General features: G+C 54.2%; 1 protein-coding gene across 2 annotated transcripts; it reads left to right on the top strand.

The window, feature by feature from the left end:
- The first annotated feature begins 22 nt into the window (after window positions 1-22).
- Window positions 23-22,567, top strand: RRBP1 (ribosome binding protein 1). 2 transcript variants are annotated; one of them, XM_041489352.1, is made up of 22 exons: window positions 23-108; window positions 5,541-6,242; window positions 9,004-9,152; window positions 9,348-9,470; window positions 10,248-10,400; window positions 10,891-11,009; window positions 11,766-11,919; window positions 13,549-13,687; window positions 14,035-14,222; window positions 14,386-14,423; window positions 15,574-15,664; window positions 16,240-16,332; window positions 16,681-16,773; window positions 16,876-16,956; window positions 17,054-17,143; window positions 17,562-17,654; window positions 18,551-18,622; window positions 18,797-18,892; window positions 19,339-19,422; window positions 20,935-21,018; window positions 21,479-21,577; window positions 22,027-22,406. In XM_041489352.1, exons 2-22 carry the CDS (start codon window positions 5,561-5,563, stop codon window positions 22,306-22,308), a joined length of 3,003 nt encoding a protein of 1,000 aa, XP_041345286.1. In that variant the 5' UTR covers window positions 23-108; window positions 5,541-5,560; the 3' UTR covers window positions 22,309-22,406. The 2 variants fall into 2 exon arrangements, with proteins under 2 accessions (XP_041345286.1, XP_041345287.1); XM_041489353.1 differs by lacking the exons at window positions 23-108; window positions 22,027-22,406 and adding an exon at window positions 22,451-22,567 and having other exon boundaries at window positions 5,284-6,242.
- The last annotated feature ends 1,520 nt before the right edge of the window (window positions 22,568-24,087 follow it).

Below are 24,087 nucleotides of genomic sequence, written 5' to 3'. Positions count from 1 at the left end.
GCCACGGGGCGGGGCGGGACGCGGCGGCCGAGCCCGGCGAGACAGCGGCGGAAAGTGCCACGACTCCACACGGCCGCGGCGGCGAGGAGGGACCGCGACCCGGCACGGGTGGGTAGGGGCGGCGGCAGCCCTTCCTTCCCCCGGCCCCTTCCCCGGCCACCGCTTCCGCGATCCCCCCGCCCCGCGCTGCCGGCGGGACCCCCCGGCCGGCGCTGCCGCGGCGCTCGGAGCGGGGCGGGAGCCCCGAGGCGCGGCCCCGGCGCGGAGCCGTGTCCCGCGGGCGGCGGCGGCGGTGCCGGCGCGGGGTCCGGTCCGTGCGGCGGGGCCGGGCGGATGAATGGCCCTGAGCGCGGAATGGCGGCGGTGCGGGCAGGGCGAGGGCCGGGCCCCGCGCTGCCCCCGGCCCCCCGCGCCGGCCGGATGACAATTGCTAATCTGATTAACCGCGCTCGCAGAAGGTCCCGGCGCTCGGGCCGCTGTCCCTTGTCCGCCTTCTTTCCTTAACTGAGCCCCCCCGACGAAACTCTGCTGGCGCCCGGAGACCCCCGGCAGCGCGGAGCTGCTAGACAGAGGCACCGACCGCACAGGCGGAGACCCCCGCCCGCCCGCCGTGGGCTCTCTCCCGGCGGGACACGAGCAGCCTTGCCGGGGTCTGCCCGCTCCTCGCCCCGCCGGGGAAGCGGTCCAGCGGAAGAGCGTGTGCTGCACACGTGGCTGAGCGGGACGGAGAAGTGTCCGCGCCTGGAATGCCAGCTCTCACCTTCGTCGAAGCCCTGCGCCAGCGGGAATTGGCTGGAAGGAGTCGAGGCTACCTGGGATGTGAGCCCCAGGGAGGAGCTGATGAGGACCGGCGGTGAAATGCCTCTTCGGGCCAGGGAGGGGAGAGAAAATTTCTAATAGCCGCTGCAGAGTTTAGTCAAGCTGCAGCTGTGTTGTGGTGCTGTTACACTCTTCTCCTGTATATACGTGTATTTTCTGCCTGTTTTCTCACTCCTGGGCTGAGGAAGGGAGCTGGCAGCACTGCTGGCAAGCACGAGCCAGCTGGCTGCTGCTGCCAGAGCTAATGGAGCACTAAGACACGTTCAATTAAGTCGAGCTGTAACTGTTGACGAGGGGCTGATCTGGAGTTGCTGTGTGGAGTAGCACATGCTGCTGGGAGGCTGGAAGTGCACAGTCACTTACACAGAAAATGTATTTAAACAGAGGCTGCTGGCATCGTGGGCAGGATCTGCTCACGGCGTGCAGGCTTTTCTCGTTTGTTTTTAATTTTTGTCTCTATTGCAACAGGGTGGACAGAAAAACTCCAGGAGAAGTATCTGCTGATTGTTTTTTTATCTGCTGGCAGTGCTGTTGCTGATCAGGCCTCCCAGTTCCCTCGTCCTTGCCCTTTCCCTCATTTTTTTTAAGCTGCTGGGATATGTAGAGGAAGGGATGCTGCAGGAGTTTCACAGGCAGGCATTGCTGTGGGTTATGCAGAGCCCGTCTGTGTGAACCCAGCTCTCTCTCTGCCCTCTGGCCCCTCATCACCCCTGCTGCATTGCTCTAAACTGAGATGCCACCTTCACACCGTGGCAGAGTGGAAGCCTTGGGTTGCAGGGGGTCAGTGTCCTGCTTGCAAAGAGCATCTTTTCCTGCCTGCAGCACCTGTCGACACCAGGAGGAGATAACATGTATTTTCCTTTGGCTGTGGGAAGAAATAAGATCTCTGTAGTTACTGCACAACCTGACTCTTCCATTGCTCCTCCCCACCTGTTGTTTGGCCTGGGTGATTTAAACGAGGGTTTGGTGGAGGGCTGGGTTTTAAAGATGCTGAATTCCCATGGATTTCATGTATGGTCACAGAGGGGAGGACAGGCTGAACAGGTGGCACCGTTCCAGCCTGGTTTTTGACACAGCTGTCAGTGACAAATGTGACCACAAGTCACAGAGCGTGGCCCTGGTGCTGTCGTGTCACATGTCTGGGGGTTGGTTCATCCTGGAAATTGTTTAGTGCTGAAAAACCAGAAGGCTGATTGCTTTTCTGGTTCTGCTTCCTTAGGGCGAGTTGGACTTTGGCTCAGGTCAAACAGAGGTGGCTGCATGTGCAGGGAGGTGAGGGAGGTCAGGTCTCTTGGGCTGTTGTCTGGGATTTTGGGAAGCTTGATGGATAACAAGAAAAAGCCACAGGATTGGAAGAGTCAGAGCACAGTGTTTCAGCCAGCTCCTTTGCGTGAGAAGGCCAAGTGAATACCAAGTGAAGTTGTTCACTTTATTCCTGTTCTGATGGTGGGGAAAGGCTTTACCTGGACCAGCTGTTTTGGGGAAGGAGTTTGTGTGTGGAGATATGAGATGGTTTCTGCTGTTTTGGCTTGGAGAGGAGTGGAGGATGCTCCGGAAACCTCATGGAAGTAAATGTGCTCAGTGTTGCATGTGAACTTGATTTTTTGAGCATGAACTCTGATGACTGCTAGTGTCCACTCACTTCCTGGGCACACAGCCCTCTGCCAGGCAGATGGAAAAATGCCATCATGGGAGTGATGCCCCATGGAGGACCAGAAGCTACAGGAGAGAGGATCCTGAAGTCTTTAAACCTCTCCAAAGCCTGGCTGTCAAGCTGAACATGTGAGGCTACCTTTGGTGCCCTGTTTTGCCATGTCCTGGCTAAGACTTTGTCCAGGTGGGAAGCACGGAGGGTTTTCCTGCCATAGGGCGCACGTGCTTGCGAGGGGGATGTGCAAATCCAGGAGCAAAGTTCCAGCCCTCGGAAGGGCAAAGGTGGCAAGGTCAGGAAATGTCAAAGCAGAGCTTCTCTCCTGCGTGCTAACGCCGTGGCATAAATGCTTCTGGCATCTCTGCACCAGGAACTTCCTGTAGGAAGACTTTTCCTTATCCCCCAAATGCCAAGGGCAGCCTGGCTTGATTTAAGCCTGTGTGGCTGTCTGTGCCCCGTTGGAGAGATGGGCTCTTCCCTGAACAAGCTGCTGGGCTGGTCGTGCCAAGTCCCGACCACAGGAGGAACCCTACAGGTAGAACTGGCTCCTCGGAGCCAGCGCAGGGCTGCAGGGCACAGGGACAGCACCAAGGTTTGCCGTGGGGTGCTGCTGGCAGGGATCAGTTCCTGGCTGGCACCTCTCTCTCCTTCCTGTGGATCTTCTGCTGGCACTTCTGTCCTCGGGAACACTGTGGCGTTCCCCTGGTCGAGTGGTGGGAGCTTGGATGGCTTCTCTGAGCATCTCAGCTGCTTTGAGGAGCTCTGGCAGCTGCCCGGGCTCTTTTGCAGGTCCACAGCTCCTGAGTGCTCTCAGCTGCTTTCTTCCTGTATTGCTTTTGGTCTGGAGGGGGTTTTGTTCCTGTATTGCTTTTGGTCTGGAGGGGGTTGCTGGGGTGCTTTTGTTTTGCTAGGAAGGACTTTAGTGCTCATTTACATCCTTATCTCGCCCTGGCTTTAAAGCAGGAGGCAAGGTACAGGCAGCTTTTACTGCAGCCCGTGGTGCTGGGTGAGGCTCTCTGCGAGGGACAGAGGGTATGGGGCTCTGGAAGGGCTTCTGGGGACAGTCCTGTGGGGTAAGGAGTGGGCAGGCACACGGCTCTGGTGCCGTGATGCCACATCCAGCACTGCCATCTCACCCACGGCACCACCCCTGTCCTCTCATCCATCCTCCCTAGTGGAGATTAGGATTTCTTACCCCATTCCCATCCCCTGTGGGCTCCATCAAGCTGCCTTGGAGGGTGGCAGTACCAGCTGGTGGGGTTGGAGTGCATTTGTCAGCACTTGGGGATGCCCTTGCCCCAAGGTGGAGCAGCAGATTTTTATAGAGAATTGAAACTGTGGTTCTGTGAGGTCAGGAAGGGCTTATTTTTACAAATGCGTTGGGGTTGCTGGGTGAGGAATGTAGGTCACCTTTTTCTGGCCCTAAAACAGCTCCTGGGTGCTTTGATATAGCCCTAAACCCAGCACAAGATCGTGGGTGTGTTCTCCAGCCCTGCTTTTTATTTACTGACAGGGAGAGGAAATCCAGTCCTTTTCACACTGTGGGTTAGGAATTACCTGTCTGTCCTGGTTGGGACCATCCCAAAGCAATGCTCCCTAGTCAGGGGACACTGACTTGGCACCAGATGTGCTGGGATAGAGTGGGCTGAGGCCATTTAAGTGCAAAATGGCCAGGGAAGATGTGAAATAGTAATAAGTGATGCCTGCAGTATCAGCTGGGATCTCCAGCAGTGCCCTGGGGTAGAAAATTGGCCCTGACAGGGCTGGCTGGTTCCAGCTGGCATGGAGAACCCTCCTGCCTGCCAGCTTCTCTCTCTGCTGCTTTACCTTGGAGAGGTGGGCAGGGAGTGCTGGGCTAGAACATCCTTTCCCAGGCAGATTGGGTATCTCCAGTGGGAGATTTGCAGCTCCTCCCAGCTCTGCAGCCCCTGCTTGGGGCTGGAGAAGAGTTTTCACTGCACTGTCCCCACCTCGAGCAGCTTTGAGCTGCAGGTTCAAGTTTGCTGCTCCAGCTCTTAGAAAGGAAGGGCCTCCAAGGTGTCTCCCTGCAAGCACTGAGGTTTGAAAGATGCTGATCTGCTTAGTTTTATTCTTATTTTTGCCTCCTCCCCTTCCAGCCTGTCCCTCCCTTCCTCCCTCCCTCCTCGACCCACACCCCCTTAAAGAGGAAATTCGATAATGTCAACAGTTAATGGTGGGGATGGGAACTCCTGGTAGCTGAGGACTTCCTGCATTTTGCTCGTTCTGCTTTGAGTAACAGTGATGAGGAACCACAGCCATGGCAACTCCTGGAAAATGTCCCTTCCCAGATTAACTGCCTGACACCAGCATCTGGGGGACTCTGAGCCATCTCAGAGCCACATGGAAGTGATGCCCTGGTGGATGAAACACGTGGATGGGCCAGCAAAAATTGGCTTTGAAACCAGGATAGGTTCAAGTAGCCATTAAGAGGAGTGGAGATGGCAGCATCTTTCCCCAGATGTGGCTGAACCCTGCTTGCCAGAGCTCAGAGCAGGCAGTGTGGTCTCTGCTGCTGCTCAGCAGGGAAAGGGAAGAGGGAAGGGCTGCTGCAAAGCTTTCTCCTCCCAGGGGGATATTTTATCCTGAAGATGACACCTGGATATGCGTCTGGGGGCAGTGAAAAAGCCAGGTGCTCCAGGGAAAGCCCAGATTTTGGCTAGCCTGCTCCCAGCAGTCTGAAAGTGGGCTCTCTTACTGCTGCAGGTGTGGCTTAAGGTCATATAGAGCCACCCCACTGAACATAGAATGAGGCTCGTGGCCGTCTCTGATTGCATCCCTGTTTTTATTTCCTTCTCTTTGGTTCTTCTGGACATGAAATTTAGTCACTGAGGTACAACTGGACCCCTGTGCATGGGCAGTGTAGCAGAGTAGCACAAACTCGGGGGTGTGCAGGCAGGTCAGCCTGAGCCATGTGAATCTGGAGTGTTCCTCTTCCCAGTGCACAGTGCCATTGGAAGGCACAGTTGCCCGTGTGAAGATCCCTCTCAGAAAAGCCATTGCATTTCTTTCCTCCCCTGCTGCCCCTAACTGTTGTCCCGGTGTCTTGCAGGCACAGAAGAGTGAGGCAGGATGGATGTGTACGACCCTCAGACGCTGGGTGTTATGGTCTTTGGAGGCTTCATGGTGATCTCAGCCATCGGGATCTTCCTGGTGTCCACCTTCTCCATGAAGGAGACGTCTTACGAGGAAGCCTTGGCCAAGCAACGCAAGGAGCTTGAGAAGACCCAGCAGCAGAAATTGGAGAAAAAGAAGAAAGAGAAACCGGTTGAGAAGAAAGGGAAAGCGAAGAAAAAGGAAGAGAAACCGAATGGAAAGATCCCAGAGCAGCAGCTTACTCAGGAAGTGACAGACCCTCCCAAGGAGGTGGCTCCTGAGCCTGCTGTGGTGCCCGAGCCTGTGGCAGTTGAGACTCCAATTGCAGCGGTGGCAGTTGTCCCCCAGGAAAAGGAGAAACCCATTCCGTCACCTAAGGAGAAGAGGAAGAAGGAGAAGAAGGTGGCAAAGGTAGAGCCAGCTCCTAGCCCGGTGTTGGCTCCACCCCCTGTCAGCGTGCCCAAAAGTTCTCCCGTCCGGGAGGTGGCTCCTAAGGAGGTGCCCGTTGTGGCAGTGCCCCCAGTTGGCACTCAGCAAAGCGCTCCGGTCATCAGCTCTGTCACTGTCAAGAAAAGCGAGGCTCTCCAAGCCCAGGAGGACCAGAAGCATGATGGACCTGCCAAGAAGAAGGCTGCATCCAAGAAGAAGAGCGAGCCAGGTGAGGCCAAATTCCTCTGCCTGTATCCCTTTGGTCCAGCACGGGTGTTGGAGAGTTTCAGGTTCCTCTGGGCTTTGTGTTGTGGGCTCTGCAGGTGGGAGTGAATGAGAGCTGCGTGTCCCTGTCCTGGGACAGGGACAGCTGCCAAGGTGCTGCACATCTGGGTGGGAAGCCAGGATGAGGTGTTTTCCCATAGAACCCTGACTGTTAAAAGTACAGAGGAGCTCTCCCACACTTCTCAGTGGAGCTGGGTCACTGCTAGTGTTTCCTCCTCCTGTGGTGGAGGTGAAGAAGGATGCTTCAAGCAGAGAGGATTGATGGAGTTTCAGACTGCAGGGGATTGATTGTAGAGTAATTAGAGGGAAGTGACTTTGGTTCTCCCACAGGGAAGGGAAAACTTACCCATCATCAGTCGTGCCTTACTTGTTTGACTCAGAGATGGAAAAGATCAGGTGGTCCTGAGCTCTGCAGGGTATAAAAAAGGTGTAGGGAGGGGAAAATCAGCTCTCTTGCTGGATTCTTGCCTCTCATTGTACCAGTGGGAACAGTTTGGGATTTATTTTTGGTTAAGTGATAATTACAGGCACTAAAAATGTGAGTGCTTTCAGACCTGTGGAAGGGTTCCCTTGTGGACACATGGCAGAAATCTCTCAGGTGTTCTCAAAGATGTCATGTGATGTGCATAGATTTCTTTCTTTCTTTAGCAAAAAAAACCCCAACCCACCAAACTAAAAGATAGCCCTTCTTGCTGCCCTTCTGCAGCACATCCAAACCTGCTGTGCAGCCTGGCCGTTTCCACACCCACATTTTGGAAAAGGCCCTGCTACTCAGCAGGGCATTTGCAGCTGCTGGGTTTCAAAGATGGGTTAAACCCCTTGAATCTGGTTTTCTGAGCGAAGGATTTTACTAAAGACCATCTCCACATGGTGATGGGGTTTGGAATGACTGGAGAAGCTGCTCCTGGAGGTTATTGCAGGGGTGGTGGGCTTGGGGAAACTGGAGGTGACTGGTTTGTTGTGTGCACCCATGTGAAAAACACACAAATCCAAGCTGTAACAGCTGCGGGAATGTGGCTGGGAGATGGCCTTTCAGCATTTGTTAAGTTGGGAGGTTTTTGGGTGCTCCAAACTTAGATTCCCTTGGGTATGAATTGCCAGTCCTGCATGTCCTGAAAGTGAAGAGTGATGTCTTAGCTGCTCCTGTGGGATTCTGCAAAGGAAAGCTCTTGGTAGGATTTGTGCCATGAAGCCAACTGGAGTTTGACCAACGTGTTTTCAGCAGCTGTGGTCTCTCCTCCTCAAATGCAAAGAAACAAATTATTCTGTGGCAGATAAAAATGGGTGTTCAGGGTGTTCCAGGACACGTCCTCAGCAGTGAAGCAGATGGCAAACCTGACAGGAATGGCTTGGGGTATTTTTCTCCTGCGACTCCACCTGGAGAGAGGCGGAATTCCGTTCGGTGTGTCCCTGCACGCAGCAGGCTGAGCCAGGGGATGCCATGTGCTATCCTGCAGCCCTGCAGTTGCCAGCATGAGTAAAGTGTGAGCCAAGCCCTGGTGGCACAAGGGGGTGGAGCTGCTGGGAAGTGGCTGTGGCTGGGGACGCAGACACGGCTGCTGGCAGGGCTTGGCGCTGCCGTTCCAAATGGATCTACCAGAGATCGCTTAGCAGTTACTGTCACTGGCCAGACAGACTCGACTTGGGAAAACTAATTTATTCCCCATTAAAATAGATGAGAAACAGATTTTTTTTTAGAAGTGAAAACAATGCCTTCCCCCCTGCAGCGCTTATTCCCAGGCTCAACTTCACTCCTTTGCTCCTGACTCCTCTGCCTCCCATCCCTGAGTGGTGCAGGAGGATGGGGACAGTTTGTTACAGCCACCCTCTGCAAGATCTTTCCTCCTCACACCTTTCCCCTGCTCCAGTGTGGGGCCTTCCATGGGCTGCAGTCCTTGGGAGGAGCCTTGTCCAGCATGGGGTCCATTCTCTAGGGGAGAATCTCTGCTCCAGCACCTGCAGCACCTCCTCCTCCTTCTTTGAACCTTGCTGCTTGGAGCATCCAAAGCTTTGTATTCAAGAGACTCTGGTGTTAATGACTTCAGGGGTTCTGGAGCTACTGGACTCCAAACTGCTTTTCCTTCTGTGGTTTTCTAGGAAGAGGAGCCCACAGGGCCATAGATACACGCAGGAACCCCTAAACCACTGCCTCTGTGTATCGTGACCATGTGCACTGAGGTCCTACAACAGCATCATGGTCCTTGATGCCCCCTGGCTTTCCCAGGTTAGCAGGGGAAGGGTTGGAGTCATGTTGTCCCTTAGCAAAGAGCTGGAACAAACTTGGCTGGTGAAAGGTGGGAGATGACCTTGCTGTGACTGGCACCACTGCATGGAGTGACATCCTTCAGCAAGGTTGTGTTTTGGCATGGTCCAGCTTCTGGTGCCTGACATGTCTGAGCCCCCTGGCATTGGCAAAGCACTCCCAGCTCCTGCTGAGAGTCTCTCCATTTGGTAGAGGGTGATGGCAGGTGCTGGGACCAGTTGTTGGGCCAGGCAGAGGTGACAGCTGACTCAAGGAGCATGTGTGTGGTGTCATCTCCAGCACTTTTCTTACTATTCTCATTCAGAGAAGTACCAAATGTGACTCTGGAAATCAGGGTAGATGATGGTTTGAGAGGGCAGCTGTGGGCTTGAAGCCAGCTGAGATGATACAATATTTCTGCTGCTGTCCCCAGAAGTCCTAATCCCTCCTCTCTCCTCCCTAGCACCTACAGATTCGGATGGGGCCCTGTACCTGCCCTACAAGACACTGGTGTCCACAGTCAGCAGCATGGTGTTCAGTGAGGGGGAGGCCCAGCAGCTCATCGAGATCCTGACGGAGAAAGCAGGAATCATCCAGGACACCTGGCACACGGTAGGGCTCTGCTGAGCTCAGGAAGTGCAAGGGGAGGAAAGGCACCCCATTTTCAGGCAGGCTGGCCCTGAGGGTGTCTGGGAGAACAGAGCTGATTTTTCCCCTGGAGCAGAGGGCAGGATGTCGTGTGTGTGGGGTGGAGGGGATGGCTCTGAAGGTGGTGGTCCCCACTGATGTGCCACCCCGTGCTGGCAGGCCACGCAGAAGGGTGACCCGGTTGCTGTCCTGAAACGCCAGCTGGAGGAGAAGGAGAAGCAGCTCTCTGCTGAGCAGGAGGATGCAGCTGCTGCCAGGAACAAACTGCGGGAGCTGAGCAAGGTAAGTCCTGGGTGGCCCTCCTGGCATCCCCGGTGTGGCCTCTGCTCATGGTGGCTCTCCATGTGCCTCCTGCTCCCCACATCTCAGCCCCCTGTGGGGCTCTTTGGACCCTTCAGCTGTTGGCTGTTTTCTTCCCAGAAAGCAGAGGAGATTCCCCCCCGTCCTCCTCTCTTGGGCCTGCTCCAGTTTGGAGAGGTGCCAGCCAAAAGAACCACAGGGTAGTGCCCATTGGCAGCCATGGGAGAAGCAGGGGAAAACCCTTTCTGTGAGACATTGCAGCTTTCTTCTCCTTCAGGGAGAAAAGCAAATCCTTCCTCGTTTCAGCTCCCCTGAGCTGAGATGGTGCCTTTGTAAGGAACCTGATGCTATTTACTGTGCCCTTCTCCGACTCAGCCCCCTGCCCCCACCTCTTTTTGGGTGTTGAAGGCAGAACAGATCCCTGCCACGCTGAACTTGTGGCTGTCAAGTCCATCTGCTTAATTTTCCTGCTTTGCCCCAAATGTTGTGTGATGTTATTTATCCTGGGGGAGGAAAATAAAATTCCAGGCTGTCTTACTCCTTTCTCTTAGCTGGCCCAACATGGAACAACAGTGGCATCCAGTGGCCACAGAGCCCAAAACAAAATGCAGGAGGAAATGTAAGTGCTAAACGTACCTGGGCGTGGGGGCAGCAATGAAAGGGCTAAACTTTGTAGTCTGCTGAGCTAGGAGACCACATCCTCTTAAAACGGGGAGACTTGTGCTCTGAGGACTAACTGGGAGCCTCCTTTCCTGGCAGGAGCTGGCAGCCGAGCGGGCCAAGGCGGTGGCCGTGGAGGGCAAGCTGAAGGAGCAGCTGCTGGCCCGCGAGCGGGAGATCGTGGCGGTGCAGGCGCGGATGCAGGCCAGCTACCAGGACCATGTCAGCGAGACCCAGCAGCTCCAGGGCAAGGTGAGCCCTAGGCTGTGCTCTGCACCTGCCTCTTTCCTCTGCCAGGTGGCTGCTGGTGGCACATGTGTGACATTCTGGAGAAGGCTCAGCCGTGGGAGGGGGCCAGAGCCTCGGGAAGGTGCGAGACCCTGCGGTGCTCCTGAGCCATGGTGCTGAATTTCCCCCCAAAACCCCTTTAAGGCCCCCCTAAACATCCCTTAAACTCTCCCAAATCCCTTCCCAAACTCCTTCAGGTACCCCCACACCCCTCTAAGACCCACTTAATAACCCCAAAACTCCCCAAATACCCCCCCAATCCCTTAAGCCCCCTCCAAACCTATTTGGAGAAGAGGCACATTGGAGCATCTTCACGGGATGTCACACCCCTGAGGGCTGTCAGCATCAGCACAGACTCTCCTGCATCGCCAGTGCCTCCTGCTCATCTCCTGGGCTTTGACAGGGGCAGCAGAAGGGCTGGTGGTGGCATTAACCCCTTGTTGGGCTCCTCTAGATCCGGACCCTGCAGGAACAGCTGGAGAACGGCCCCAACACGCAGCTGGCTCGCCTGCAGCAGGAGAACTCCATCCTGAGGGATGCCCTCAACCAGGCCACCAGCCAGATGGAAAGCAAGTAAGGCTGGGAGGAGGGGCAGAGCCTGGGGCTGCCCTCTGGCAGACCTTGGCTTGACCACCCCCTTTCCCAAAGGTACTTTTGCAGACACCCCAGCTAGCTGGAGGTGGAGGAGGGAATGAGGGAGAAAGAGCTTGCCAAATGGCTTTTGGGGGTACACCAGGAGAAACAAGGGTGTTCTTCCCAAGTGAAAGGGCAGGGAATCCCTCTCTCCTTTGAGGTCACCTGTGCTGATGCCACATCCAACAGGCAGTGGAGGGGGGAGAGGGCATCAGAAGGCACTGTGGTGTTTTTCCCCCATAGGGGAGCTCATACTCTCAAACTTGAGAAGAAATGCAGCCAGCTCATTGATGGGAGTGATGCTGCAGAGAACAGAACAAATAGGAGCTAGGTAGAAGAATTTCACACTCCTTTTTATAGACAGTCTGAAATGACTGGTGATTAACAGCAGGCAAATAATTACAGAGTGGAGTCCAGCTGTAGTGCTTCCTCTTGTGTCTGGGAACACAGATCCATGTGTCCTCTACTTCATAAGAAAGGAATGTCTCCTGTGACTGAAACAGGACTTCTAAAAAGTGATTTGTTGGCTCTTTCCACCCCCTCCCTGAAGGACCAGGAGTGTCCTAGAAACAGGCAAACAAAGTTCACCATTTCAAGTCCTGTATCAGGCCCACAGGAGGATGTGTTTCCCCCGACCAGCACCAGGGAGGCTTGGCCGGCCTGTGAGCTGAAATAACCCTGCTTCTGTTGCTGCAGGCAAAATGCTGAGCTGGCCAAGTTGAGGCAGGAGTGCAGCAAGCTGATGAAAGAGCTGTCTGAGAAGTCAGAGGTGCTGCAGCAAGAGGAGCAGCAGAGGAAGAGCTGGGAGATCAAAGCGACGGCCTCGGAGAAGCGAATCGAGCAGCTGCAGGTCAGGCAGGCACTGGCAAACCCTCTCCCCTAGCAGAGCTGGGTGCTGAATGGCAGGGGATCCATGCACTTGGCCATGGGAAGGGCTAGGAGGGACATGAATGTCCATGGTTGGGAGGAAGCTGCCTGGCAGGCTTGCTAATTTCTCTCCAGCTTGTCACATTCCCTGTGCCCCTTGTGCAGCATCACCATCAGAGCCCAGGGAGCAGGATGCCCTGGTTGAAGGCATTCTTCTGCAGATGCTCTTCTCTCTCAAACTCAGATGGTTTTTAAGCTTGTTGCTCTGTCTCCCTGCTGTAGGAGATGGAGCTTGTGGCTTCTTTGGTTGCCTGCAGGGAGTGGCTGGGTTTGGGGTTTTAGGGGTGTTGAAAGGACACCTCCCAAGGAGAGCTTCTGACACACAGAGGTGTGTTGCTGGCAGGCAGGCTGTACTCACGCAGGAAAGAGCATCTTCTTGGATGTTGACAGTGCTCCTGCTGGGATCCTGCTGGGATGTTGCTAAGCTGTGTGCTGGGAGCATTAATCCCGGTGTAGCAGACAGGGTGAGGGATGTCTCTGAATTGCTCTGGCCTCTTCAGGAAGCAGCTGTGGTGGAAGAGACCTTTATCTGCACATACCAAAATAGTTTTGTAGAGGAATTCCTAGAGCAAGGGGCCTTCCATATCCTTGCTTTTAATTTTTTGTGTGCCTGAGGATGTAGCTCTCATTTTGGTGGGCTGCATTTGGCTCCTGCTGCTTTTGCAGGTGAGGGGCAAGGAGGGTGATGTGAGCTCACAGCTGGTGTGAAGGCAGGAGCTGCCTCTCTGACTCAAAGCAGGAGCTCCTAGACATGCTTTTAGGAGAACTCCAGGGCTGTCAGCTCACTGCACACCTTAATGCTAATTAAATAAATCACACTAAAGTCAGGGATGTGCTTAAGGTGCTAGGGAGAATGTGTTCCACAGTAACACCTGGAGCTCTGAGCTGAGGATATTGAGTCAAAACCTCAAAAACCAGAGTGGCTCTGCTTTCCTGGTGGTGCTGAAAGCATCCCTTGGGCAGAGACAGGCCTGCTGGTTTACCTTTTCCTGTCCCCTCCATGCAAAGCAATTTTTCTCCCTCTGCAAGAATGACACTTTTACCTGTAAAGCTGCAACTCATCCTCCTCCTCCTTTGCCTTCCCCCTCAGAACGCCTGCCTTTGCCAGCCTCTTCCTTGCTGCTTTCCATGATGGAAAATAAAAAGTATTCCCTGGCCCAAACTGCACAGACAGTTCCTCCTCCTGTGGAAACGTGGTTGGGTGTCTGTGTTCTGCAGAGCCCCGTGCCAGCACCTCTCCCTGCTGGGCTGGGGCAGTTTGAACCGGGGCTCTGGGAGATTTTTCAGAGCTCTCCAGAGGAGAGGTTGGCCATGGAATTGGCCCAGGACCGAGGCATTTGGGTATTGTCTACTTCCCAATGTGAGGGCTGGCACGGGATAAAGTGTGAGCACAACATGGGGTGCTTCATGTGCAGGGGGAGCTTGGCGGGAGGATGACTTTAATCCCCCGAAACACAGCTTAAAAATAAGGTCATGTGACACATGAAGCTTTGCTTCAAACTGTCTGGGATGTCTGTCAGGCTCCAGGAAACCTTCTCTTCCTGCCCTGCAGGCTTACCAACGGGAGGCAGAGGTGATGCTGCAGAAGAGGCTGGATGAGGTCAGCGACGAGCTCCGCAAAACCCAGAGCAGCTACAAGAGCCTGTTGGCAGATGCAGAAAAGACCAAAGGGCAGCAGCAGAGCATTGCTGGTGAGGAACTGGGATCAGCATGGTGAGGGCTCCAGGGCAGACATGAGACTTTGAGAGCTTGGAGGAACCAGTTGGGGCAGGACAAAGAGATCCAGGGATGAGTTAGGCTGCCTGGTGTTGCTGTGAGCAAGACATGGGCTGGTCCGTGGTTCTGTCCCAGGGTGTTACTCCAAGGCCTCTCTCCCATGCTGGCCTGCATCCCTGCCTTCCCTTTCTGTGCCTCCTCAAAGCATCCTTGGCCAAGGAAGGCTTCTTTGGCTAAGATCCTGCGTGGACAGAGCAGGGTGGGGAGTCTCCAGGTTTGTTTGCACCTGCCCTACTGTGTTTGTCACCCTTCCCTCCACCAGAGCTGCAGGCCAAGCTGCTGAGCTCCGAGGCAGAGGTTAAAAGTAAGCTGCTGGAGTTGGACAGTGTGAAAGGGAAACTGCAGGATGCCAGCTCGGAGAATGCAAAGCTTCTGGAGAGGATCAAGTCCATCGAAGCTCTGCTGGAGGCGGGCCAGATGCGGGAGGCAGAAAAAGACAGAGACCTGCAGGTTGTGTGCTCGTTTAATTGGGCTGGGAGGAGGGCAGTGGGTGACACTGCTTACACAATCCCCGAGTTTTCCTTGCTCTGGGATCCTCTCTGGGATGCCACAGGAAGGGCTGACCTGTATCACATGCCTGGGGCAGGTCATCAAAGTGCTTTTTTTCTTCCAGGCAGCCAATGAAGCAGAAATGAAGCAGCTGCAGTCAAGGTGGGTCCAGGTGCACATCTTGCAGTGCCACCTCCAGCTTGCCGTCCATGTGTCCCAGGCTTCCTTGAGCACTGAGCCTGTGGCTGAGGGCTTCTTGCCTTCTAGGCAAGCTTGGGGCTGTCCAGCTGGGAAGTCAAGGTTAATCCTGGCCAACAGTGTTGTTTAAAATAATGATTGGCTCTGGTGCTGGCCCCATATGAGAGCCAGTCCATTCTGAAGTAGGACTGAGTTGCTGGCAGGCACATGGAGTCTGACCACTCCTACAGAACAGGAGGTTCTGCTGCTGTTGGTGCTGGGTGTGGGATGTCTCTGGTGCAAGTCCCTGCTCAAGTCTGGGCCAGCCAGAGGAAGTTTTTTAAAGATATTCCAGGTATCTCCAGGGATGGAGATTCACCACCACTCTGGGTTCCTATTCCAGTGTTTGATAACCTCTTTCCCCACCCCCTAGCACAGAAAGGTTTCCTGGCATTTAACTGGAGTTTCCCATGTCATGAATCCCGCCTATTATTCCTTGTCCATGTGCTGGGCACCTCCAAGAAGGCTCTGCATGGGGGGAAGATTTCTCAGATACCCCCACTGCTAGCAAGCATCCAGCATCCCTCTAAAGTCAGCTGTTGAGTTGTCCTGAGACCCCAGGAGACTTGTGTAGTTCTTCTCAAGGACCTGAACCTTGGTTTGCTCAAACTGAGGGTCCCTTCAGGGCAGACGGGGGATCTGAGGGTGTGGAGGGAACCTGCAGCTTTCTGCTGTCTGGTTGGCAGCCCTGATTTAGGGTTACTCAAGACAGTGGGATGATACTTTCAAAATGCAGAGCTGTGGACTCTCTCAGCCTAATGAGCCATGGATGGGAGCAGCCCCAGTTGTGCAAGCCAGAATTCCTGGCCTTTGCATCAGGTTGCTTCTTCCTCTTTTTGTGTGTGTACAGCCAGCCAGTTAAGTGATTGCTTTTTATTGCTGGTAAGGGGGTAGAAAACCAGATCCCACTCCAGCATTGCCATGGCTGTGGTTTTTAGTCCTGCTCCCTCTTCCTCCTGCTGTGTGTAGATCCCAGAGCAGACCAGGATAGGAAGGGCTGTGTCTCCATCTCGGGAGCTTGCTGCCCGTGAGGGAGGTGACTGCTCAGGCTCACTCCTGCATCCTGCCCTTCCAGACTCCAGGAGAAGACAAACCAGCTCTCAGCCTTGGAAAGGGAAGCCACACAGCTGCGGGAGGCAGTGGAGCAACAGAAGGTGAAAAACAACGTGAGTGAGTGACAGACAACCCATCATGGTCACCTACTTATGGCTCCAGGGTGTGGCCAGAGGCTCTTCCAGCCCCATGGAGCCCTGGAGGGGCTCATCTACCAGAGAGCAGGAATACCTCAGGGCTGCCTGAGGTGACATGTCTGTCCCTTGTTCTCTTGGAAGGTTTAGGACCTGGTAAGCCAGAGAGATCCTACCCTGGTAGGGCCAAGGCAATCTCTGAGAAGGCTCCTTCACACTTCCTGCTCCTCTGCTCCTTATCCCTCTACTGCAAGGTGGTGTCACTTGTGTGGAGGCCGCCTTGCATCCCTGCACTTGGCCTGTGTCCTCTGCAGGCATCCTGAGCTTGCTTCTGGAGCTCCTGTCCCATCCAGGGCACTGCCAGAGCAGTGGGGTGTGTGGAGCCACTGAAAAGACTGGGGAGACAGGAATGCTTATAGACATGGGATGGAAGACTCCTGACCAAACCCAGTTCCTTAAGCAGTGGCTTTGAAATCCCCTGCAGTGCCAGCAAGCAGCTTTGTGGCCCTTGGCACAGCGTGTGGCTTATTGCCCTCTCTGTGTGGTCTCCACAGGACCTTCGGGAAAAGAACTGGAAGGCGATGGAAGCGCTGACCACGGTGGAGAAGGCGTGTGAGGAAAAACTGCTTGCTGCTACGAAAGCAAAGGTGAGGCTGGCATTGCCCTGGTGTTGGAAGGGAACATTCAGCTTTCCCAAGCCACCAGGGAGGCCTGCCCTGGGTTGCCTGCCTGCTTAGGAAGAGTGCTGGCCCAACTCTTCTGCAAGCTTCTCCAAAATTTTTCTTGAGGGCAGTGCGTCCCTGGTACTGGTCATGGCTGGGGAAGCAGGGACATGGTTGAACTGGAAGCGATGCTTTTGTGGTTCCCAGCACCAGCAGTTTTCTGTGTTGGCTGGTTTCCCCAGCCCTGTAGGCACAGAAAGGCAGGACCAGTGTTGTCAGCCTGGCCAGCAGGTGCCAAAGACCTCCATCCATTGCAGTTTGTCCCTCTTTCAGGAAGAGCTGGCCCAACAGCTGGACGCGCTCCAGACACAAACCAAGCAGACGCTGCTCTCCGCCCTCCCGGGAGTCACCGTGTCCTCACAGCAGGTGGGACAGGCTTCCTCAGACCTCCCCAGAGCCTCTCCACGTGGGAAGGAGAGAGATCTAAGCATCCTCCTTCTTTCTTGTTCTCTTTTATTCCAAACTCAGGATTATGACACGTGGCTACAGGAGTTTAAGGAGAAGACCGTGGGTGTGCTAAAGCAGCAGATGGTCACAACAGAGCCACCAGTAAGTGATGGCTGGAAAGTGGAGGGGTGAGGGTGTGCTGGAGGGTCACATGTTCCATCTTTTCATCTCTCCCTCCTTTCTTTCCCTCTCGTTTTAGGATTCAGCTCTTAAATTAAAAGAGGCAGAGGAAGCGCAAAGCACTTTACAGGCAGAGTGTGAGCAGTACAGAACGATCCTCGCAGAGACCGTAAGTTCCTGCCCTTTGCACTGTGTTGGTTTCCCACTGGAAACCCCTCTGGAGCGGTCTCCTGTCAGCCCAGGCTGCCCATGAGCTGAGGGTGGGCATCCCTTGCTGTGTTGGGGGAGCTGCTTTGTGGTAGTGTTTGTCAGTGAGACACAGGAACAGGATAAAGGTGAATTTCTAGAGCTCTTTTTCAGCCTAATTGTGTTGGAAACCTTGCTGTTGGTGATGGAATGAGACACAGCAAGGGCTCTGATGAACAGGGTGGTCGAGCCAGAATAGGGATTAGGAGCCCCCAGCCCCACCTGATTCTAATTCTGTCACCTTTGTTTGGCCCAAATCCCTGGAGAGGCTTTTGAGGCTTCCAACCCTTGCACTGCTCAGCCTGCTGGGGGTTTGGGCTCAGCTGAGGCTTTGCCCACAGGAGGGGATGCTGCGAAACCTGCAGAAGAGCGTGGAGGAGGAGGAGCAGGTGTGGAAGGCAAAGCTCACAGCCTCTGAGGAGGAGCTCCAAAAGGTGGGTGTTGCTGACACAGCTGGGTTTGGTGCTCCTGCAGCTGGACTTCCAGGAGAAGGGGATCTGTTGGCTATAAATTGGTTTGTGGCCCTCAGCTGTGAACACTGAGACCTAGGAACTTCCTTTTCTCCCCAAATCTACTCCTCCTGTCACCAAGCCAGCTGACAAAAAGCCCACCTCATGTAGAATCTTCCCTCCTGAATGCAGAACTGAGATGGAGCTGTTTTCCATGGTCTGGCTGCTCCCCATCCATCACGTGGGGCTTTGGAGTTCACTGGCACTGCAGGGAGGTGGGGGAAGCTGTTGTTCAAGAGATGTTTGGTTTGTCAGCCCACTGCTGGCTCCTGCAGCGCCAGCACTGCTGAGGGCTGGTGTGGGATTGCACAGGGTGACGTGGCTGCTGCTGGTGTTCCTGATGGGAAGAACGTCTGGTGCCTAGGGCAGCTCCCAGAGCAATCCTGCCTCTCAGTGGAGAGGAGGTGAATTCCTCCTTTCAAAAACTTCAGCATCTTCAGAGTCCTCTTCAAAAACCAGCCTGTGTTTAAGTGCTTTTTCTGGCAACTTGGCCTCTCTTAATAACGAAGTCCATGCCACGTCATTGGAAAATTGCTGCTTCCAGAACAAAAAGTGCTTTCAGCAGGAAGCTTGTGCCGAGTCTCATGATGGTTTCTCGGGTGTTGAAACCTGACTGCAGCCACCTGAAATGCTGCAGACAGCAGCTGTTGCCTTGCTCCACCATTTATGACCTGTGTGTGTTAGCCTTGTCCTCCCTGGGAAGGAGAGCTCTTCCCTGGAGCTCCCCTTGGATGGGTACAGGATGAAGTGGGAAGGGTGGGAGTCAAACAGCAGCCAGTTTTTGATTGCTCAGTGTCCTTCTCTGATCCTTTCTGCTTCAGTCACACCTGCAGCTGAAATCCCTGGAAGGCATGGTGGAGAAGTTGAAAGCAGATGTGCAGAGCACAGATCAGGTGAGGATTTTTGGGGAGGGGAGGTCTCTGCACGGGTGCCAGAGAGGCGCACGCTGTGCTTGGGTTGAGTCAGGCCCCATCTCCTGACTTGCCTTGGGGAGGGCAGGCTTTAGCCATAGGGTGTTTGGACCTCACACATTCAACCCCCTCCTGCTTTCCTCTCTTTTAATGCAGCTAAAGGAATACACCTCTCTTCTGGAAACACAACTGGAAAATCACTTGGAGACAGCCAGCTCCGAGCGCCAGAACTACACAAAAGAAGTTGAAGCTGTAAGTGTGGAGGCTGCTGCCTTCTTCAGCTTTTTCTAACCCTGACTCCCCTCCCATGCACGTTTTGAGGATTTGGGAAGTGCCCCAGGGATCTGCAGCTTTGCAAAGAAAGAGGAAAACAGATGGAGCTGGTTGCTCCAGTCTGGGTTGTAGGCTCCTAAAGCCAAGAATCGTGGGCAAGGTGAGGGGTCAGGGAGATCTCTGTGGAGGTGCTCTCTGCTGCTCCTGGGTGGCCTGTGTGGTTTCTGTGGCTCAAGTGAGACAGACCTGTCCCACGGCTGTATTTGCTTAAGCAGGCATCAGCAGGCACATCAGCATGTGATGACACCATGACCTCTTTGGGAAGATGTTGCTTCATAAAAAAACTTACTTGGGCCAGAGTTCCTAAACCAAGTGCATAAAAGGAGTTGGTTTTTTTTTTTTTTCTTTCTTTTCCTCCTTGGCAGTTGAGGCAGCTCTTGTCAGAGTCCCAGGAGCAGCTGGAGGCAGCAAAGACTGAAACGCAGAAGCAGAGCAAGGAGCTGGCCCTGGTAAGGAGGGACCCTGGGAACGCCCTGCTGGGTCCTTGGGGCTGGTTTGCAAAGCAGCTGTGGGGCCAGCACCCTTCCTGTGGGCTGAGGGAGGGCAGGAAGGCACAGCCTTTGATGGGCTAGCCTGGTGCTGCTGGGGACCACACGTTCAGAGGCGATTGCTGGGACCCAGGAGGAGATTTTTATTTGCTTGTCTTTCCTCCTGTGATGGGGTGGGAAGGAAAGGAGAGCAGCAAGGCTTGCTCAAGCTGGTGTGTAGAAGAAAAACCCAGCTGCCCCACCACTGGACACTTGTCAGCACAACACCACCCTGAGGCAGGGGTTTGGGTATCCATCCATCCATCCATCCATCCATCCATCCATCCATCCATCCATCTCTGAGCAGATAAGATAGAATCATTTGCTCTGCACCCCTGGGAGCTGTTGAGCCTGCAGCTGCCCAGGTCAGATACCACTGTCCTGCTCTGGCAGAAACTGAGTGGTTTCCCAAGCATTCCAGCTTGTGTCCAAGCCAAAAAGTTGGCAGGCTCTCTGTAGGCCCCTGTGGCTCGTGGGAAGGCTGTGGCACAGGGATGTGTCACTGAGCCAGGCTTGCTGCTCATCCCTCAGGTCAGGCAGCAGCTGAGTGAGGCAAAGAGCCATGTACAGGAGGGAGGAGTAGTGGGGTTACAAGCTGAGCCAAGTGCAGCCCTCAAGGTTAGGGTGCTGAGGCCACTGGGGAGGCTCTGACCCTTAACCATGTCCCATGTCCTGTGTCACCATCACTCACCACATGGAGAACTGCACACAACTCTGCTCAGGGCTGTCTCAGCTGTGCTGTGTCCCGTCCTGTGCTGGGGAGCAGCCAGCCCAGCACCCCCTGTTGGAATCCTGGATGCTGAGAATGCATTAACCATGTGTCCTTTCCCATAGCAGTTGGCTTTCACCAGGCTGTTCCCCTTGGGAGCCCTCTGGCAAGCCTTGGGGGATGCAGGCAGGACATGCTGCGAGCCCTTGGGCCAGCACTGCCATGTGACAGTGCCCTGTGGGGTTCAGAGTCTCCTCAGAGGAAGGGGACAACACCCTGACAGAGCTGTGCCGGGATCCCTTCCCAGCCAGGGAGGATTAGGATTACAGAGGCTCCATAAATGCTGCTGCAGCTGGGCTGAGGGCATTAGCAGCAGCTGTTCCCTTGCAGGCTGACACCTCTGACCAGTGGCAGTGCTCTGTCTTTCTCCTTTAATCCTGTTAACTGTGGAGCCTTCTCCCAGTCATGGGGGCCTGCCAGGCACATCTTTCTCTATGGGATGCCTCTCATCCCACACCCCAGCTGGTGAGCAAACAAAATTGGGCAGTGCTGAGCCAGGCCCCAGCCTTGCCATCAGCAATCTCCCTGCAGAGGGGGGATGCTTGTACGTATTGCCCTGCGGTGCTGTGGGGAAAGCTTCTGTTTTTATTTCTTCTGTCCAGCCCAGCTCTCTTGAATCTTTTTAAAATGTTATTTCTGGGTGTTTTCCCCTCTTCTCAACACAGTTGAAAACCCAGCTGGAGCAGAACGAAACGCTGGCGGAGAAGGAGCAAATGCTGCGGCAAAAGCTGGCACGGGAGCTGGAGGAGGTGGGTGTGGGCGAGGAGGATGCCAGGGTCTGCAAAGCCCTCCTGGATTCTTGGCTGCTAATGAAGCCCAAGAATTAATTTGTAGAATTAATCTGAAGGCTTTTCCCCATCACTGTCCACACCTCAGACATCACTGCGAGACGTTCCCTCCCCCATCTGAAGGACTTCTACAGCAGCTGTGCTAAAGCCATGTGGCATCTCTGGCCACTCAAACTCAGCTCTCCCAATCCCCCCATGTCTTGTGCCAGCTTTTTCCTTGGAGGGTTACAAGCTTGAGGTGGGTTTCCTGCTGCTCCAAGTGAGAAATGCCATCTCCCTGGTGGAAGCAATGCCTTGTGTGCCTGTACCACACAAGTCCTGAGCAGGACACAGCCAGCGGGCACTCGGGGATGGCTGGAGCAGGATGTGTGGGAGATGCTGGCACCACTGGCTCTGTGCTCACTGAGTGTGTCCTTTCCAGGCCCAGAGCTTGGCATGCAGCTTGCAGGCAGAGCTGGAAAAGCTGAGACTGGCTGAACATGCAGCAGCTTCAGACAAGGAGGAGGCCCAGCATCTCAAGGTGAGTTGGCTGTGCCATGACAAAGTCACGAGCGAGCAGGACTGTGGGCACGATTTATCATTTCTGAGGATTGGGGAGCGAGGCCCATCCTATGGTTCCCCTGCAGGAGAGGGCTGAGAGCTCCAGTGGGGCTGAAGGACAGCAGGGCCACAGCCACTGCATCCCTGCAGGCTGAGATCAGTGTGATGCCCTCAGCAAACACTCACAGGCTGGGCTTTTTACACACTGGGAAACCATCCAGTCCTAGCCCACGGCATCTCCAGGGAGCCAGAGAGAGCTCTGGGGTGCCAGTTCTCCTTGTTGAGGTGGGAACTGGGTGTTCCCCTGGCCTGTGGTCACTGAGACAGCTTGATGTAGACCCGAGGTGGCCTGAGGTGTTTTGAAGGGGGGAAGGTCACCAGCTGGCAAAGGGAGGCTCAGGCAGGTGCCTTCTTTTGACTGCCATGTAGGAAAGACTTGAAAAAGAAAAAAAATTAACAAAGGACCTGGGCCAGGCAGCAACCAAACTACAGGAGCTACTGAAGGTTTCCCAGGACCAACTGGCCAAAGAGAGAGAAATGGTGAAGAAGTTGAAAGAACAGCTTCAGGAAATGGTACTGGTGGTGGCCATGTCCCTCCCCTTGATGCTGGTGGAGGTCCTGGGGCAGTGTGCAGCAGGCAGGGGTTTAATAGTGGAGGCAAGGTGGTCCTTGCTGCCAGAAACCATTTGGGTTGCTTTTGGGAAATGCTAAGACCACACGAGATGGTGGGCAAGGTCCTCCCTGCCCCACAGGCAGGACCTGGCCCATCTGTGACATGCTTTGGGCCTTGTGCTGCCATGGGAATAAGGATGAGGCTCAGCTGAGTAACCCACTTCTTTTTTTTGTTCTCCAGGGGAAAGAGGACAGTTCAAAGGAAGGGACTTCAGTCTGATGAGTCTTCACCTTGGACCTTACAGTTAACTTACCAAAATGCCTTACACATTCCTAAAAATAAAAAATTTATGCTAAATTTACTGTAGATAAAAGATACAAGCCATTAGTGACCCAAAACCTAGTTTTGAAACTTACAAGAAAACATAAAAAAAAAAAAATCCAAAAAACCAACCAGTAAACACTGCAGTTTGTAAGAAAATCTTCATACTGTTTTGTACAACTCTTCGTTTCCTGGGGAGCTGCTGTGGCCACGCTGGGCACACCCTGGGGCTTCACCTCCTGTTCCAGCAGAACTCACCAGTGTGTGAAAAGGGAAGACTGTGTTTGTACATCAACCAGTGCAATTATAATTATATATTTTTTCCTTTTTTTCTTTTCTTTTTTTCTTTTTTTTTTTTTTTTTGAGTGAAAGGAGTGTGAAAGTAAGACCCACCATGGAAGGATGCCCTCTCGGGTGGGTGACTCTTGGCACGTGTATTTCTGGGCGTCGATGCAATTAAAATGACGTAGTGAAGAGAGCTTGTTCTTGCTTTATTTTTCTTGGAGGTTTATTTGTGTTGGGTTTTTTAAGTTTGCAAGCCAGGTAGGGCTTTGGGGTCACTGAAGAAGGACTTTGCTTTGGCCAGGAACTGTATCACAGAAGCCATCAAAGGAGAGAAATTATTCGTTCCCACTGATGGTCGAGGGCTGGCCTCCCTGTGTGGGGTTTGGCAGAGGGATTGACACTTTTGCCATGGCAGTAGGGGCATGGTGGGGACAGGACCATTCCTCCTACTTGCTTTAAACCTTAGTGCTCCTCTGTAATCTGTCCCTGTGAGTGCTGTGGTGGTGGTGGCCCTTGGTCACTGTCAGGCTCTCTAGCCCTCTGCTATCCCTTCTTGTTGCTTTCCTTTTTTCTTTCTTTTTTTAACTGTTCTTTTATTATTCTTTTTTTTTCCTTTCTGTTTTATTTTCAAGCTGGTTTCTTAGGAAATGGCAGAGGCCACGTGACGGCTTGGTGCGTGTCTCCCCACAATAAAGCTGCTGAGCCCAGTGCTGACATCAGCAGGCTTTGAGAGAGGGGAGGAAAAAGGCCCCTGGGTCCCTCCAGTGCCTGCAAAGAGCCAAGGCCGGGAAGGAGGATGAGGGGCAGACCTGCTTCCATTTAGTTCCTGGGGAAGGCCAGCGTGTGACCAACCCCTGCACTGCACCCCTGAGACTCCTCAGGACTGGGACATCCTGTCCCTCCCTCAGCACTGTGGCTTTTGGGGCCATGATGAAAGGTGGGGGAGGGCTGTGTGTGACTCAGCCGGGACCAGGTAAGAAAAAGGGCCAAGAAAACGGGGAGCTGAGAGCCACCCCTGCCCCCACCCTTGTGTGTGTCCCCACTCCCTGTCCCAGCACAGGTGGCAGAGGGGGCTCTCTCCCCATCCTAGAGGGACAAACTCAGGAAGCAGACCTTTGCCCCACAGCCAGGGTTAGCCTGTGGTTTTATCTTCCTGGACTTTGTGGCACATGTAGAGGAACGGATGAATCAAGGGCCACTGGTGACGTGTCAGCACTGTCACCTGCCCCAGCCCAGCATGCCTGACCTGTTGGATGGGAGCTCCCCAAAAG

This window comes from Pyrgilauda ruficollis, unplaced genomic scaffold, assembly GCF_017590135.1.
Source record: "Pyrgilauda ruficollis isolate IOZ18807 unplaced genomic scaffold, ASM1759013v1 scaffold93, whole genome shotgun sequence".
NCBI classification, from domain to species: Eukaryota; Metazoa; Chordata; class Aves; order Passeriformes; family Passeridae; genus Pyrgilauda; species Pyrgilauda ruficollis.
This window is presented reverse-complemented; position numbering and strand designations above follow the sequence as displayed.